Raw genomic sequence first — 16481 nt, 5'->3', positions numbered from 1 at the left:
AAGAATGATGATGCATTATCCCAAGGAAATTTTGAGGTGACTTTTAGAAATCACACTCAGCCACAGAACAAAAGGATGCAATTGAAATATGCACTTCTGCTCAGATATTTTTAATAAAGGGAAGCTTGTTAAAAATAAACTGCAAAAAAGATTTGGGCGGAATCACAAATCATCTCATTAGCATTTGAGGAAAAAAAAGATGAAATATCAGCTTGAGAAGTCTTTTCTGCAAAGCCAATTTTCTCCCCCTTCCATCTGGTTTAACAGTATTCCAAAATTCTCATTTTCAAAGAAAGTTCTAAAATGGCAGTTCCGGACTGTTTTTGTTCTTACTAAACAAAGTGATGTACACCCAATATAGAAATATAAAGAAGAATGCAGTGAATTAGCCTTTTTTTTTTTTTGTCTGACAGTTGATTTTTGAAGCCAAACCCAGGGTTTAAAGAGAAAAAACATATGGATGATTTCCCACCTGCATTGCTTCTTACCCTGAAAAGTAACCATGGAGTTAAATGGATCAAACACAAACCAAGAGCAGTGACCCAGCAAGGCTCAGTATCCCAGATCAGACCTTTAATGAGAGGGACACCCCCCCCAGCATTTAAGAGACTGACACAGAAAAAGGAGATCTGGCAAATGAAGAAGAAGCATATAAAGAACAAACTGGAAATTCTGCTATAAGCAAGAATTTGAAGTTTGCCCAATGCTACTTATCAACATTTTGTGGACTCTGATTTGGAGAACAGCAGTAAAATGTGACACTTTCCTGCAATGAAACAATTAAAAAAGTAGACTATAAAAATGGCAATACAAAGAAATATCTAGAATTTTAAAGGTAGTATTCAAACAGATGATCTTTATTTTGCAGTTTATTAACTTTGAGCATATTATTTTATAAAGAACATTAAAATGAAGGTTAAGAGAAACTTACCCCATAGACCAGTTCACCCACCATGCCATTCCATATCTTAGTCTCAGGGTCCCTAGCTCCATATTTCCCATCTCCAACAATTGACAGTTTGTATTTTATTCCAACATGTTTTGCTATTTCAGAAGCTAAGTCTACACAATATCCTTCATATCTCTCATTCCCTTCTAGTTGTTCATGGTTTTTCTTATACATTACATATGGTGATTCCTTTGAAACAAAAGTAAAGATCAAAAGTCTATGAATGTAAAATACAGCTGTAAACCACACAAAATGAGAGCTGTTATTATCCTTTATGTTACTGGCAAATATTTACAATATTTCCTGCTTTGGTACAGAAATTAGACAGACTTCTGCATAAAACTCCTTGGCTGATCCTACAGCCACACATACTATTGACTGTATTCCTAGTAAGGAGCCATTGAAAACAGCACTTTTTAATACACACATCTGTTTGCAGAATTAGGCCTGATCAGACAGTCAAGTAGCATCATTGTAGCAATAACTCAAATTTTAGTGTTTAAAGACTGACATATTCAACACCTGTACCATCACCACAATTTCCTAAGGCCCCAGTGGCCACAAATGGGGCTCTGAAGGAGATATTTTCAAAGAAACCTAAGGGAAGCTAGGTTGAAATCCTCAGCAGCATTTTTTTGTCACTGAATTCCCTTAGCCTTCTTGGAAAATTCTAGTTGAAATGCTGATTATATCTCACTAAATCCATAGGAGTATAAAATACAATGCTTCAGGAAACAGCATAAAATTAACTCATGCTTAGTAAAACTGTAAAAAGCACAAAAGTCCCAAAGAATGCTGTACAGAGCAGATCTGTAGAGGTGTTGGGACTGACACAGGTGCTGCTGCTCGTGACACACATGAAGAGCTTTGCTCCTTTGAGATTGCACAGGAAAAGGCTGCTTTTCACCCAGTGCTAGAGCAGTTCCAGTTGTCTACAGGCTCCATTGTGCCACCCTTACTCAGTCCACAGGGGCTGAGTTTACAGGAGCTGTACCTGAGTGAGGGGTGCAAGATTTGACTCTACAGCACAAAGGCCAATCAATCTCTGTGCTCATTTACAGGCATGCACAATAACTTCACTTACATGAGGCACTTAATTGAGTTCAAGTGTCTGGGAAGCAGCAAAGCTCAATGGTGAGCTCAGTGAGCTCCTCCTGTGAGCAGACTGACTGATACATACATAAGTTAGCAGGGTCAAGCCCTCAGAACATCTCTGGAAGATACTGAACTTTCCAGTCACTTGAATTCACACAGTATTGAATATCTGCCTCCTGCCAAGGTGTCTAACACACCTCAGGAGTCTCGTGCCTTGTTTCCTAAACACAAACACACTACAAACATAAAACTTACCAAGATGGTAGTAACTACTATGGTTCTGTTCTCCACAGATGAAGTGTCATTAGAGGGCAGCTGATCTAATGCTGGCACATATCTTTCATATTCATTCCAATAACCAGCCTATAAAAATGGAGATTGTTACCTCATTACATACCTTTACAAGGACTCTGGTACCTGATGGTACCTGAATTTGTAAGAGCAATTGTCAAAACCTAAGGCTTTGTAACATTTCTCATTCACTGTTTTTGTCATTAAAGGACTATATTAGCTTTACTTCCATTTCCTGAAAGAAACAATGTTCTCAAGCCCAAGAGCAACTCAGCACAAGCCAAATCTAAGTGAAAATACATATTAAATTCTCCCTATCTCAATTCAGATCAGTGAATAATAATACTGTGGAATAAATTCCCATATATCCACAGTACAAGAACATACTACAGACAAGAAAAGAAACTGCACAGCATTCTGAGTGAAATTCTCTGAATTTGTGATTTTTATCCAATACAGACCTGCAGACCTGCAGACCTGAGCTGGCTTTAGATGCACAGACATCATTGGCAATGCAGGCACAGCTGCATCATCTCCAGTGTGGGACACAAACCCCTCTGTGAGCACGAGGTGGCTTCATCAGCTGCCTGGTGCTGACCTTTGGCTGCATCACTGGGCTATCACAATGGCTTTTGTATTTCTGCACAACACAGGAGTAACACTGTTCTCTGCACCCCCCTGAGTGTCTGGGCCATGTTTAGAGGGACTTGGTTATCAAAGGTGCAGAACTGTTTAAGGAGTCTCAGTGGTGATCAAGCAGGTTAAGAACCTATGTCCAGGTAAAATCAGGGGATTTAAGAGACTCACCCACACACATTCTTCTCTCAGTACTTTTGTGACCATGTCTACCTAATGGTTTTGGACATCTGCCTTAAACTTCTTTTGTAACACCAATCTAGGCAACTATCCCTCTTAGGATTATCCTTTATTTAGCAGACAAGAGAATTATTATGAAATTCTAAATAAAACCAAACTTAATTTGTTCATTTCAGAAGGTTTCACTGATTCCAGCTTCACTGTGGCTCTAAAGCCCAATATGGAGAGGGAGGGAAAGATGGAGAGGAATTTAGAAGATAGGACTAAGCACAGGACCATGACAGCAGGTATTATGCTTGGCAGTGAAAAAGCTCCAGAAGGGTTTAAAGGGAAAAAGTTGTGTTTGAAGATGACATGGAAACCAGTGAAGATGTTCAGCAGGGTGAGTGGTTTAGTCCAGGAACTGAATGCAACAAGGTTCCTGGGATAGGGAAGACAGCATGAAGGGGGCACTCCTCAGGACCCTGCATCTCTGGTATTTTTGAATTTCATTGGTTTGCTGGAATAAATATCTGAGATGATGTGAAATCTGGATCCATGTCTTGAAGCTCACCTTCCGTGACCCAGCAGCTTTCATTTCATACACATCAATTGTGTAATTTGTTCTCCGCCCATAGGTGTCAAACTGGATGTTCCCTGTCATTCCTTGAACTTGCACCTTGAGGGAATAAACAGAAAAGTATTTTAATAAAAGATTCACTTTATTTTTTATCTATGTAAGAGACTTGTACTGCTTCTGACACAGCCAATTGTACTGTTCAAAACAACCCCAGTCCCCATTCTCGAATTCCAGCTGTAAATATTTGTTAGCACTCAGCTGGTGACTCAGAGTGAGCCAGAGTGAGCTGAATTTAAATGAAATTAGCCCTGCAGGTATGTTAAATGTAAGAAAGACTGATCCTGCCATGCTTGGTCACGCTGGGCTCACTGGTACAGAATGGAGCATCAGCAAAGCACAAGCAACAATTAGTGCAGTTAAAGCCCTCACAATATGGCACAGAGTGATCTGCAGTACAGACCAGAATGGCATCTCATTGTTCATTCTGGGAAGTGCTTTATTTTAAGATCAGTCCCAGTGTAGAAGAAAGGAACGAATGTCTTCTCTGAATGAGCACAGACAATTGTCTCTACTGCTTATGGGGTTTTGGTCTCAGGCAGGATGGATGGGTGTACAGACAGTAAGTCATTATCATTACCTACTCACATGAATCATCTGAAGGGGAAGTATAAAGTACTTTGTCTCAAAAAAAAGCCTTTCTTATTTCCCTGTATGAAAGGGTGAGGCATTTTCCTTTATCACTTATCAACACTGACAAGCTGTCATCTCAGGCAGAAAAGGTAACAGTCTCAAACTTCAGTAGGGGAAAATTAGCTTTAATATTTAGCAAAAAATGTAGAAGTTACAGGAAGAGGTGCTAGACTAGTCAAAGGCAAACTGTTCAGGGCTGGTGACTGATCTGCTGGTCACTCTTCAGAGATGAGGTGTGAGTCTACATCAAACAAAAATTCCATGGACCCAAAATTATCCAGTGAGCCAAATTCACACTGCCATATAGGGAGTTTCTTTTTATCAGTAAGTGGATTTGAACCGTCTTTAAAATAGTTTATATCACTACAGAGACCGGAAAAAATCAGAGGTATTCCTGTCTCCAGAAAGCTAGAGAGATGAATTGCACTTTGAAAACCAAATTTGACCCCAAGAGGTCTTATCAACTGTGGACTGAGCAAATGTATTTGTAGGGTAGTTGACACATAAGTTGCATCCAGATGTGAGTTGCTGTGCCTGCCTCTGGCATTTACTGGAAGCTGTCTGGCTACCTTAGCACAGCAGTGACTGGGTGTCCCACAGAGCTTGTTCCACTGGCTCCATCCTGATGCCCATTGAGACATGAGCTTCCTGCACTGGACACCTTTTAGCTTCAAATTTAATTTATTTCTCTTTGGTGGGAAAACTCAGCACTTTGCAAAACCCGGCTGCACCGAGGCAGGAAGGCTTGCCAGGACTCTAACACTTTTGGTGGCAGCATGTGGAGGCAATTGCAGAGTGACTATTTATAAGTGTCCAGCTCTGTCTGTCTAATATAATCAATGCTAACAGGTTTGTTTGAGAGTTATTTGAGCCACATTAAAAGCAGCAACCTTGTCTTTTGTATGTACAAAAACATTATCCAGTTTTTCCTGTAGTCACTTGCTTTAACACAAATAGCAGACTAAAAAGAGTTAAAAAATCAACAATACTAGAGACTTAAGTGAGGTAGGATCCCATGCCATAACTAGTGTTAAGGATATAAAATTTGGCCATGCAGAAGGTAATCTGGCTGAGTGCAAAGTCATGCCAGGAATCAGAACTGGTTGGAGACAAAACTGTTCCTAGGTTCAGGATGGTGCTGATATCTATCAGTACTGCTATGACCAACAACAATTGCTCCACTGTTTTAAACCAACCTGAGTTGACTTTTTACTGGCAAATTATCAAAACTGCGCATGTGCATTTAAGATCACAAACACATCTGTCCCTGAAAGAATTACAACACATGTACCAAAGACCCAGTCTAGTTCTGTTAGTCAGATTTGCAGGCTCACCCTGACTTTACAAACCCCCAGTGCATGTTTGATTGCAAAATGGCTCATGCTTACTCTCCTGGGGAGCTGGGGTCTTACAGGGGAGCTGGGGGATTGTAGGTGCTCTGGTGGGGACAATCAGGCAGCTGCTGCATCAGTACCACAGGGATTTTGGCCAAAGTTTTGAGAGCTAGTATGCTACACCTTACCCTCTACTGAATATATTTTATCCATCCTTTGAAGTTCCTCATTAACTTTGTTTTTACTTCGCTCCCCCTGAGGAGCTGCAGCTGTTTGTGTGAGCACAGAAGCTCTGTGCTCCTGGAGCAGGACACAAGCACTACAGAATTGCTGCTGTTGCTCTCTAGCTGTTATCTTTGCCCTTACCATTTTCAGTGCTCTTTCTATATCAATTCCTTGGCTCCATGGCACTGCAGGGTTAGCCAGGCAGTCTCCAGCACTGCCTCTCCTGGAGACATCCACACGCTGCCTTCGGAGGTACCGGAAAGCCTCAGCTATCACCAGCACTGCATCGTGGGTCAGTGCAGACGTGTACTGCAATTGACACAAAGAAAATACAGCAACAAACTGCAATTTTAGAATTGCCCCAGGCATCACATCAAGTCCTCCTCTTTGTTAGAACAGGAGAATCATGCTTGCTGTTCAGGGCTGGTGACTGATCTGCTGTCACTGTTCAGAGATGAGGTGCAAGGCTACATAAAGCAAAAATTCCATGGACCCAACATTACCAGTGAGCCAAATTCACACTGCCATATAGGGAGTTTCTTTTTATCAGTAAGTGGATTTAAACCTTCTTTAAAATAATTTATATCACTACAGGAGCTGGAAAAATCAGAGGTATTCCTGTCTCCAGAAAGCTAGAGAGATGAATTGTACTTTGAAAACCAAATTTGACCCCATGAGGTCTTATCAACTGTGGACCCTTTGCTTCCTCTCTGTCCTTCAGCTGGTGCTTTGTAACAATTCCACCTATTCCAATTAACAAATTAAAAATATTTTCATTCTGTATAGCATATAGCAGCAAAATAACAATACCAGTTCACAGCTGCATACAATTTCAACTTAATTGGAAACTTGCTCATCTAGATGAGCTTACTACAAATGTCTGCCATTCCATGCTGGACCATACTGATACCAAAGGAAAGCTCATATTTGAGTTTTTGCATTAGGTATGTTTTTTGTTTGTAACAAGATTGCCAAGAGAGCTTTGACTTGAAGTTAACATAAATCATTTCTGTTTGGATCACAGCCCTGATTAGGTAGCATCTGTGGCAAGGAATAGATAAGATTACTTTTCTTAGAAAACAGCTATACAAGCAAGTAATCACAAAATACACTTTAGGAATTACATCACCTTGGTAATTCACCATCTGCCTTCCCTTACTTCATGATAAATCTGCAGAGGGTGGTAAGCTCTGGGGAACAGCAGCTCTGGAACAAAATCCCCAGACAACTTAACTTGTTGCTGTCAACTTCATTCACTGCTTGTTGCATGTTATCTGGTGACACACCCCAATGCTATAAAGTTAGTATCACCTAGAAAATGTCATCAAAGAGGGGGTTTTTTGGTATTTTTTCCATATGTATCTGTTGTCTGAAAGTTCTTCCCTCCTAGAGTGGCCTTGGCTTTGTATATGACACCCCTGGGTTCCACTGGCATTACAGCACACCTGTAATTCCAGGCTCTGTGTAGAGGAGACCCTTTCAGCATGGACCTGCTGGGAGCAATTGAACATACTCAGTCTGTAAGAGCAGATTTCAAGTCCCTTGTAAGTGAACCTCAATTCCTCCACATAATTTGTAAGAGAACAAAGGAAGAAATGGAGAACAGAAGGTGCACCTGCCCTTCTTTTGGCTGTCTGTGGTCCCATAGAGATTCTGCCTCCCAAGGAACCTCGTGCTGGAGCTCAGGCCACAAGACCTGCTGCCCACGTGTGAGTTAGAAAGGCAGAAATCCAAGTTTCAGATGCATGTTCAGCTACTCTCTAACAAGATTTATTATATTCAGAAATTAATTTTATCCTGTAGGGCAGAATAGTAGAACTGGAGGTTCTGCATTTCTTATAACTCAGTATTATCTTACTGCAAGTTCTTCAGTTTGACACAAGCCACAGGAACTCTGCACAGAACAAGGTTTGTCTGCATGTGCAGATCCAGAGAATTGTGTCATAAAAAGGAGTGCAAAGGTAGGGCTGTGAAGAAGGTGATAGAGCAGACATTTCACTGAGCTTTAAATGACAGCAGCTTAAACTCACTGGGAGTGGGTGGTGGTTCCTGCTCTGACTGTACAGCACAGGCACTCTTCTGATCCTGCCCACCTTTACCTCTCCCTGTGATGCTTTGCAATAATCACTCTCTCCTCTTTTAGAAAGTTAACAAAGGTTATATACGTCACAATCCAGACAATAATACAGAACTGGACAGTAATTTTAATGTATTTGTTCCTGTATTAAAAAAAAAAAGTCTTGTATTAGCTGTCCAATCTAGCACTACATAAAACTTACACATTGATAATTTTTTCAGCAGACTGCGTCAATTGTCAGTAACCTTAATGCAGTCCCTTCCAAGCCATGCCAAGAGAGCTATCTAATTTTCTACTTTATTTGAATTCTACTTATAAATGCATGAGCATGCAAAGAGAAAAAAGAGAGAAAGAAGGGAAAGGCTGATAAAATGCAGAATAAATTAAACATCAGGACTTTAATCTCTAGGCAATTTTATTTCCTAATCAAAAATATTGTACATCAATTCTTAAGTATGCTTTTTGTCAGATTGACAAACACTGTGCACATTTCTATAATGAGCTGTACATTTGTGGAAAGGTAATGTAATCTTTGTGTTTCTACCATATACTTAAGATTCTTTTTTAAGGAGGGAGAATAATTTTTTCCTCAAGGTAAATTGCTTTCAAGTGGAATAAAATCATCGCAGGTTAACTTTGTATATTTCAGAGCTTTTAAGATTAGTATGATACTTATCTTCACTTGTGCATCACGGCTAGAAAGCTTTAGAAAGCAGGACTAAGTCCTAATCCACAGGCCACAATACACTAATCCGGTTTTTGTGGGCCTCTGTTTGCCTTCCTCTGCTTCCTCTGAAATGCCAGAAAGGCGTTGGATTAAGAAAATTTTCCTCCCTCACAGAAATGTCATGATGCCAGGAACAGTATCTCCAAATGGCACCAGTCATTAATGAATGGCACTGCCAGAAGGAGCAGACCCTTGTAAGCAGCTCCTTTTCTGTCTGTAGCCCAACCCAGGGCTACTGCCTGCCCTGTTGCCCCCCATGCATGGAACTGGAGTAGATTTTTCCTTCCTATCTAGTATTTTAATGCTTTCCTGAACTTTGTCTTACTCATACTGAGATATTACTCCAGTTTATCAAAGTAATTTTGAATTCTAAATCTGTTCCATCAATTTGCATGCATCCTTCCCAAATCAAACATGAAAGACATGAACTGTCTTGTCAGGGCAGTGATTTTTAGGTTTGGCTGCCCTAAGATACCAGTGTGTATACTACCATACCCAGGTTTCATTCACCTATGCATAGCAGTGAAAAAAAACAGATCTCACCAAAAGAAGAAGAGAAAGAAGGAACATTACTAATATGCAGTGCTCCTAGAAGGTTTTATGACTTCTGTGCCTAGACAGAGTTTCCCTGATGCACTCCTTCACAGGACAGTGAACAGCATCCCCCCTCTATGAAAGAGATGCTGAGGTAGAAAAAAATCTGGGTGAGATAGTAATAGGTTGCAGGTTTCCTGATAACAGGTATATTTACTTAATCTAATCTGTGACAGTTTTGGTGAACCTGGGAATTTAATAAAAAATTTTGAAAAATTGTATTGGTTCCAGTTTTAATAGCCAGACTATTTAAGTAAAGGACAGTGGTGCAAAACAGAGGGTTAGATTATGAGGGTAACTGCCAGCAGTACCTAGGAGGGCAGCAGTGGCTCCTTAGTGAATCCAGAGCTACTTCATTTTGCATGTGAAATTCTCTATTACCATTAAAATGGACTAGTAATCCACATTTTGCATCTAAAATCTAACCTAACTAGCCCCCATATTCAGCCCAAGACTAACTCAAGAAGTTCACATTAGAAGTTCTGATATCCACTGCACAGTGACAGGATTTGCTTCTGAGGAGCTCCCACCATGGTGGGCACTTGGTGCAACAGCCTCTGCCTCTTTCTTCTGGAAGGGCAGTGAATGTTGTGACATATTCTCATTGGGGATCTGTGTCATACTCAAACACATATCTGAGGTTACAAACTCCCAAAGAATTGTTAAAAGCATATCATGTCCATCACTGATAGGTTACAATAAATACCTTTAATGGTGAGTTTTTGGCTTCAGGGAATTCCCTTTCATCAAGCCTCATCCAGCGCTGTAGAAACTGTTGAACCATTGGATTTTCATTATTAACAATCTGGAATCCAGTAATGTTGGCCCCTCCATGCATTACTCTCTCCAGAACAATGTCTGTGAAACCCTGGGAGGACACATGTAGAGAAAAAAGAATCATTGTCATCCAAAGCCACTTTCCTCTGGTTCAGTTTTACCTGCTACAAGTGCAGCACAAAGGACACTGCCTAATGTCCCTCTTGTTATCTGAAATATTCTACCAAGGAGACAACTACTATCACAATTAGGATTTTGATAGTGGCATAGAGTAGAATTTAAAACATCTTCTTGTTTATTGCAATAGAAAACTTCCCTTCTGGGTTGTGGCAATGTGGTAGGTAATATTTGCCAGTCAGAAAGAAAACAGCAGGGGAACTTGAAGTACCATTTCCTCTTTTGTCCTAATCATGGTGAAAACTGGTCAAGGACCTCAAATCCCATTTGTACAGCAAAGTGAACACAAAGGTTCAGGGCTGGGAAAGAAAACCACTCCATCTCTTGCTAGGCAGTTCTCCATAACAGCATCACTCAGCATGTCACGTGCAAGCAGAATGGGATGATTCTCTCCCACTCTGTTGTTATTTATACCTGAGGCAGTAAATTGGAGTCTTTTTGATTAGTATGACTTGATTACAGTCATGTTTATGTGAATGTCAATGGTTACACATACTAAAAGGCAACCCAGAATAAGAACCTCTATTTCTATGCACGAGCTAATCAGTGAGATCACGTCTGCTTCTTATAATGCAAAATGATGCATCTTAAAGTCATACAGTACTTATACTAAATAAGGACATTTTAAAATTTGTCTTTTCTGCTTTAATCACACCAAAACATGGATACAGAGAATCTTTGAGTAATTAGGATTGCCAACTAGAAAGTGAGAGTTTTGGAAAAACTCACATTTTTCTACTCTCAGTATGCACAGAACCTAAAAATGAGTCTTCCTGCAGGATTAATTACAATACAAGACTTTTTGTAAGGAATTTAAATAAATGGTGTTTCAAAAGCATCAGAAACACCCCTGAAAGTCAATCCTACTCTCCAGAAAAAGCTCTGATACAGATAGAAATGTACAGCCTCTTCCTGGTAGGTCAGCACATACACAGGCACAACCCTACACTCTGAAATACAAAAGAAAGGCTAAACAGCCTTGGTGGTTTACTTGATAGAATTGTTCTAATTTGCAGCTTTTTACCACTTATACAGAAACATGCTACAATTATTTTTCCTAGAATGCTAAAATTCAAAATATGTTTATAGAAAATTACAGTCACAATTTATGAGGATAGAAGCATCTAATTTATGAGGATAGAACTTACTGGAAAATATATAAATAATTACTTTAAAATTAGTGGAGGACATGACATTTTCTGACAAAAGAAACTGAGTAGAGATGACATACCAGTTATAGTATTTACTGAAGCAATTTCTCAAAATCTAAGTACTCATCCATGCTTTTCCACTTCCTGATTAAAGTTTCCACAACCTGAACAGAATATTTTACCCCCTAAAATGCAGCTATACTTTCCATGAAGAAAAGTTCTTACCAGGTTAGCCAGCATGTAGTGATAGCCTCTAGAGTGTTTGCCGAGGATTACAACCTGTGTGGAGAAAAACATTACAGATTATTCAGTCGTAAGAAGATGACTCTTAACTAGTGGAAAAGAGACAGAGAATGAACATTTTGATAATCTTCTATGTTCAATCCATGGGCAGCACAAGTATTGCAGATCTGTGGCATTACAGACAAGATGTAGTCCTTTATGTTTTTCGAACACATGGGCAGAGTACAACAAAGAGTAACTCACAGGGCTGGGAAGAGTCTGCTTGCAGAGATGACCTTACCTGGCAAATTCACTCTTGTGGTCAGTGTCCTCCCCGCTGACCAGGTTAATTTTAGTTATCAGTTCAAGTATTTCTGCTCTGAAATGAAGTAACACTGTACCAAAAGTAAACTCCTGTTTACTCTGTTCCTTGTTTGTGGAGTGTAGGAGAGGTGCAGGACACTGCCCAGCCTCTCACTGTGTTTATTAACCTGTACCAGCACAGCAGGGCTGGGCAGGCTCCAAGTTGTACAGGGAGTTCCCTACAAGAACCCTGGCCAAGTCTTTTCATGTATGAATGTCTAAAGTTAAATCCCCAAAGTTATAAGCGGTGACCTTCACTGCCTTTTGACAGGCTCCAAAAGGCCTGAAAACCTGTCATTTCTGGTGCCTCTAAATGGATACATCTGACCTTACAATGTTTTGTCAAAATTGCCACTAAATGTTATGTTGCACATTCCATAAAGCAACATCTCCTGCCCTGGCTGACCTCACTTGGGCATCTCCCTGTACAAACAGTCATTAAATGGAATTGCTAAGGGGCAAGAGGGCAGCAGGATGAACTCAGCAGCTGGATTCTCTGAGGGTAACGGGGAGCAGTGGAGGCAGCACTGTCCGGCAAGCCTGAACTCTGCCATCCTGTGTGCTTCCCCCACTCCAGGAATCCTGTGTTTTTGCAGAAGGAAGGAAAACAAACACTTCCCATGTCTACACAGAGGGCACCTGGCTCACCAGCAATGCCACTTGTGCAAAACCGTGCCCTTGCCTTCAGATTATAACCTCAGAAACATCCATCCAGTCCCACAGCCATCAAATGGAACAACATCCACCAGTAAAATTTAATTTATAATTGTGATGGTTGCACACATGTCAGGACATAATCCATTCTACCCAGGACTGCTGGGTTAAAACCAGTAAACATAATAATAAACAATTATTATTGCAGTATATGTCCTACAAGCAGCTCAAGCAAACAGATGATGCTTTTTGATGAACCATCTGAAAATCTATACATAACCATACAAAGTTACTCCATGATCAGAGAAACACACTCCAAACACCACACTTTAAAAGAAAACATAACCATTTAACATCTTTGCTAAAAACAGATGACATTTGAGTCACTGACTTTAGATATACTGCTGAGCCTGCTCAAGTTCTTGATTAAATTATTAAGTTCCTAATTGCCTCTTTGGGTAGTATTGTCCTTAATAGACGCCATTTCCTTTAAATTCACATTTAATTCTGTAGGAATTTGCATACTTCCAGCAGCCTGAAAATAAACTGTTGTACAGGTCCTCTTGAGAACTGTATGTACACTCTGTTGGTAGAAAGCATCTGCTTTCCTACACTCACATTTGTTTTCTGTGGAAATGTGCAGGCTTCCTTCAGATCATCTGGTGTGCATGCTATTTGCATACTGAATTCTCTGTACATTTTAATTTCACCTTAAAGGCAGGTCAGAGACAAAAAACTTAAGAACAACAATTGTGGTTTTAAGCTTAACAACAAATAAGAAATCTTTTACGTTTCTATGCAGAAATATGTTTATTTAAGAGAAAAATATCATCACAGATGAAGTCGGAGGCTGTAAGAAAAACATACATGGAACTGCTACAGGCCTCAGGAGCAACACTGCAAATAGGAAATGTAGGACTCATTAGCATAGATCAGACTCAACTTTCATCTCATCTGTTGTCATGTCTTCAAAATGACTCTGTTTATTAAACCTTTGAGAGGTCCAACGTACTACAGTCAAGCTGTAATTCATAAAGCATCTTTCAGAAGTGACCTGACAGCATTTCTATTCATACAATCAACCACATTGGCTCATAACTATTGAACTGGATCTTAACAATGTGTTTAAAATTCACAACACACTACACAGCTGTCCTAAATCTTAACAAGTACAACTCTCCTCCTCCCTCACTTTCCACCCTGCACCAACTGTCCAGCATGTTGAAGGGAGCTGCTGGATTAGCAAGCCCAGCAGAAACAATCACAGACATGTGTTACTCCCAGGGGAGCCAAGTGATGGATAAAGCTTTTTTATGAAGAAGGAAAACAGAAGTATAACAGCATAACAGGAGTATAACAAATAAATCTCATCAACTGCTGATATATTGTGAAGCTTATACAGAAAGTGGGATATTGAATAGTGGTGGTGAATAGAAAGCCAGGATTACAGGGCAAGGATTTCACAGAGCTACATGTCTTTCGTAAGTTTGACTTCCGAGACTTAATATTGCTTTCACCTTGACTGAAAGAAAAGCTTATAAGATTTTACACTGAACAAAGGAGAAGAGAAAAAAATAGCTGGAAACCATAATGAATAATTCAGATTTCTGATCCCACATAATTCTTGCTTTGTAGATAAAAAGATCATAATGTCAGGTTTGATATAGAATCAAATAAAGTTTGTATTTTTAATTAACTCTTTATATATTCCAAATTAATTGAGAGAACATCTAGAGGGAACATAATTAAAATGTATCTGCTTTCAAAATAAAAGTAAAACCTGCTGGTCAGCAGCAGGCTTACTTGAAGTCCAGACCTATATGCCCGATTGACAAATTAAATCACCATTGGCAATTTTACTTTTCCTTCTGCCTAGGGGAGTTATTTTTTGAATGCAAGCATAAAGACAATTGTGTTTCCACTGCATCAGTCATCATTATAGCAAGTAGGCAACTACAAATTTTTAACTTTTCAGATTTTTCCTAAATTTTGGAGGATAGAACTAAAGCTATTAACTGGCTAATATTAAGTTGGTATGAACCACTGTGGTATTTCTAGAGCAATAATGACAATTCTGTTATGAGGACACCCATGTCTTTCCTGCACTGGTGAGCTCAGAATTGTACACAGCTCTTCAGATGCAGCCCCACCACAGCAGAGTAAAAAGGAAGAGTCACCTCTAGTGACCTGCTGACATGCTAATCCATTGCAGCCCAGGATGCTGTTGGTCTTCTTTGCTGTGACAGTACAGGGCTGGCTTGTGGTCAGCTCGACTGCCAGGACCCCAAGATCCTTCTCTGCAGAGCTGCTGTCCAGCCAGGGAGCCTCTACCCGGTCTGTACTGGTGCTTGGGGTTGTTCTTTTTCAGGTGCAGGGCTTTGCACTTCCCTTTGCTGAACTTCATGAGGTTCCATTCTTCTCACTTCATCAGCCTATCAAAGTATTATAGCACAACTGCTTGGTGTATCTGCACAACTACTTGGTGTATCACTCCTCTTAATTTGGTATCATCTGCAAACTTGCTGAGACTGCACTCCATCCCACAACCTTCAGATCCCTCAGAGAGAGGTTAAACAGGATTAGCCCCAGGACCCTCAGGGTACCCCTAATAGTAACTAATCTCCAGCTGGCCTCTGTGTTGCTGATTACAACCCTCTAAGCCCAGCAGTTCAGTCATTTTTAAATCCACCTTCCTGCCTCTGTGGGCTTTAATTTCAAAAAGGCATTGAAAAATACAAGCTAAGAGGATATGCTTGCACTTTTACTGAGAGAAGGAGCTATCATGAATTTGGCAGCACTGAAAGGAAAACTACCATGTCCAATTATTACCTGTAAGGAGCATATCTTTCTTACACTTGAATCCACTGCCATCTGGTCAGTTTAGTCTGACCAGGATGTCAGATCAAAGGACATATTATCCTTTATTTACAAATGAGAAAATAAATAAAAAAACTAGATCACAAAAGTACAGATTACCTCATCTACAGCTTGAAACCACAATATTTTATGAGTCTATTAGATCTTTCCATAACATAAAATACTGATGCTGACAGGCAGTATTACCACAAAGAAGGTCTGAATTTTTTTACTGTGCTTTTCATACCTGACAAGTGGAGAAATATGCCACTTTAATGGAATGACAGGCAGAGATCTGACCTGCTGTAATGTGTCTTTCCATTTTGACCATATCTGGGAACAATGAGGCAGTGTTAACTCTAGAGCTCTTCTTTCCTATGTTTTAGTAAGACAGTAGTAAGCAAAATGAAATTTCCCACAAGATCAGAGTTAAAAAGTGTTTTGTTGTTTTTGTTGAGGTTATTTATACATTAATTGGTGTTCCATTGTTACAAAAAGTCTACACTTAAAAAAGAATCTACTGTTTTTCAAGTGTATATGCACATTTCTGAGGACAGGAGAACTTAGCTACCCCCAGTTAGACAGTAATGTGCCTTTACACCTCACTATAGAAATATAATTATGACACCTTTGCCTTCAAAGCAGTGAGTAAATGTCAGAAGTGATCACACACAACTCTTTCTTTCCCACAGCAAACAAGCAAAACTGATAAATGGACTCAGGGATAAAAAAAATTTTAACAGTGTCATCAGGATGAGCTCTCAGTGTTGATTGCACTTCATGGGACCAGAGGGATATCAAGCATAGCAACAACTGTCTGGCAAGCCCAAATTGTTGTGGAGCACACTGTCTTCTCACCTGGCTAGCAGGTCAGGTGTTTTCTAGCTCCTAGCCCTATTGAAAGCATTTCTGTTCTGAGGATGG

General features: G+C 39.9%; 1 protein-coding gene across 6 annotated transcripts in view; it reads right to left on the bottom strand.

Moving 5' to 3' along the window:
- GRIA3 (glutamate ionotropic receptor AMPA type subunit 3) overlaps positions 1-16481 on the bottom strand; it is a 145340-nt gene that overhangs the window by 51740 nt on the left and 77119 nt on the right. For 5 of the 6 annotated variants that reach the window (XR_011681565.1, XM_071442408.1, XM_071442409.1 and 2 more), the window contains exons 5-10: positions 11688-11741; positions 10064-10225; positions 6101-6268; positions 3705-3809; positions 2300-2407; positions 932-1138 (exon numbers count right to left, since the gene is read on the bottom strand). Coding sequence is in view for 5 of the 6 variants with exons in the window: in XM_071442408.1 (XP_071298509.1) it covers positions 932-1138; positions 2300-2407; positions 3705-3809; positions 6101-6268; positions 10064-10225; positions 11688-11741 (804 nt within the window). In the remaining variant the exon portion in view is untranslated. Of the gene's footprint in view, positions 1-931; positions 1139-1166; positions 1944-2299; positions 2408-3704; positions 3810-6100; positions 6269-10063; positions 10226-11687; positions 11742-16481 lie in introns of those variants that run through there. The other variant, XM_071442410.1, reaches the window with a different exon arrangement.

The sequence above is a fragment of the Agelaius tricolor genome, unplaced genomic scaffold, assembly GCF_023055355.1.
Source record: "Agelaius tricolor isolate 1412-34295 unplaced genomic scaffold, bAgeTri1.0.p SCAF_17, whole genome shotgun sequence".
NCBI lineage: Eukaryota > Metazoa > Chordata > Aves > Passeriformes > Icteridae > Agelaius > Agelaius tricolor.
The sequence above is the reverse complement of the archived record's forward strand: the minus strand, read 5'-3'. Positions and strand labels throughout refer to the sequence as shown.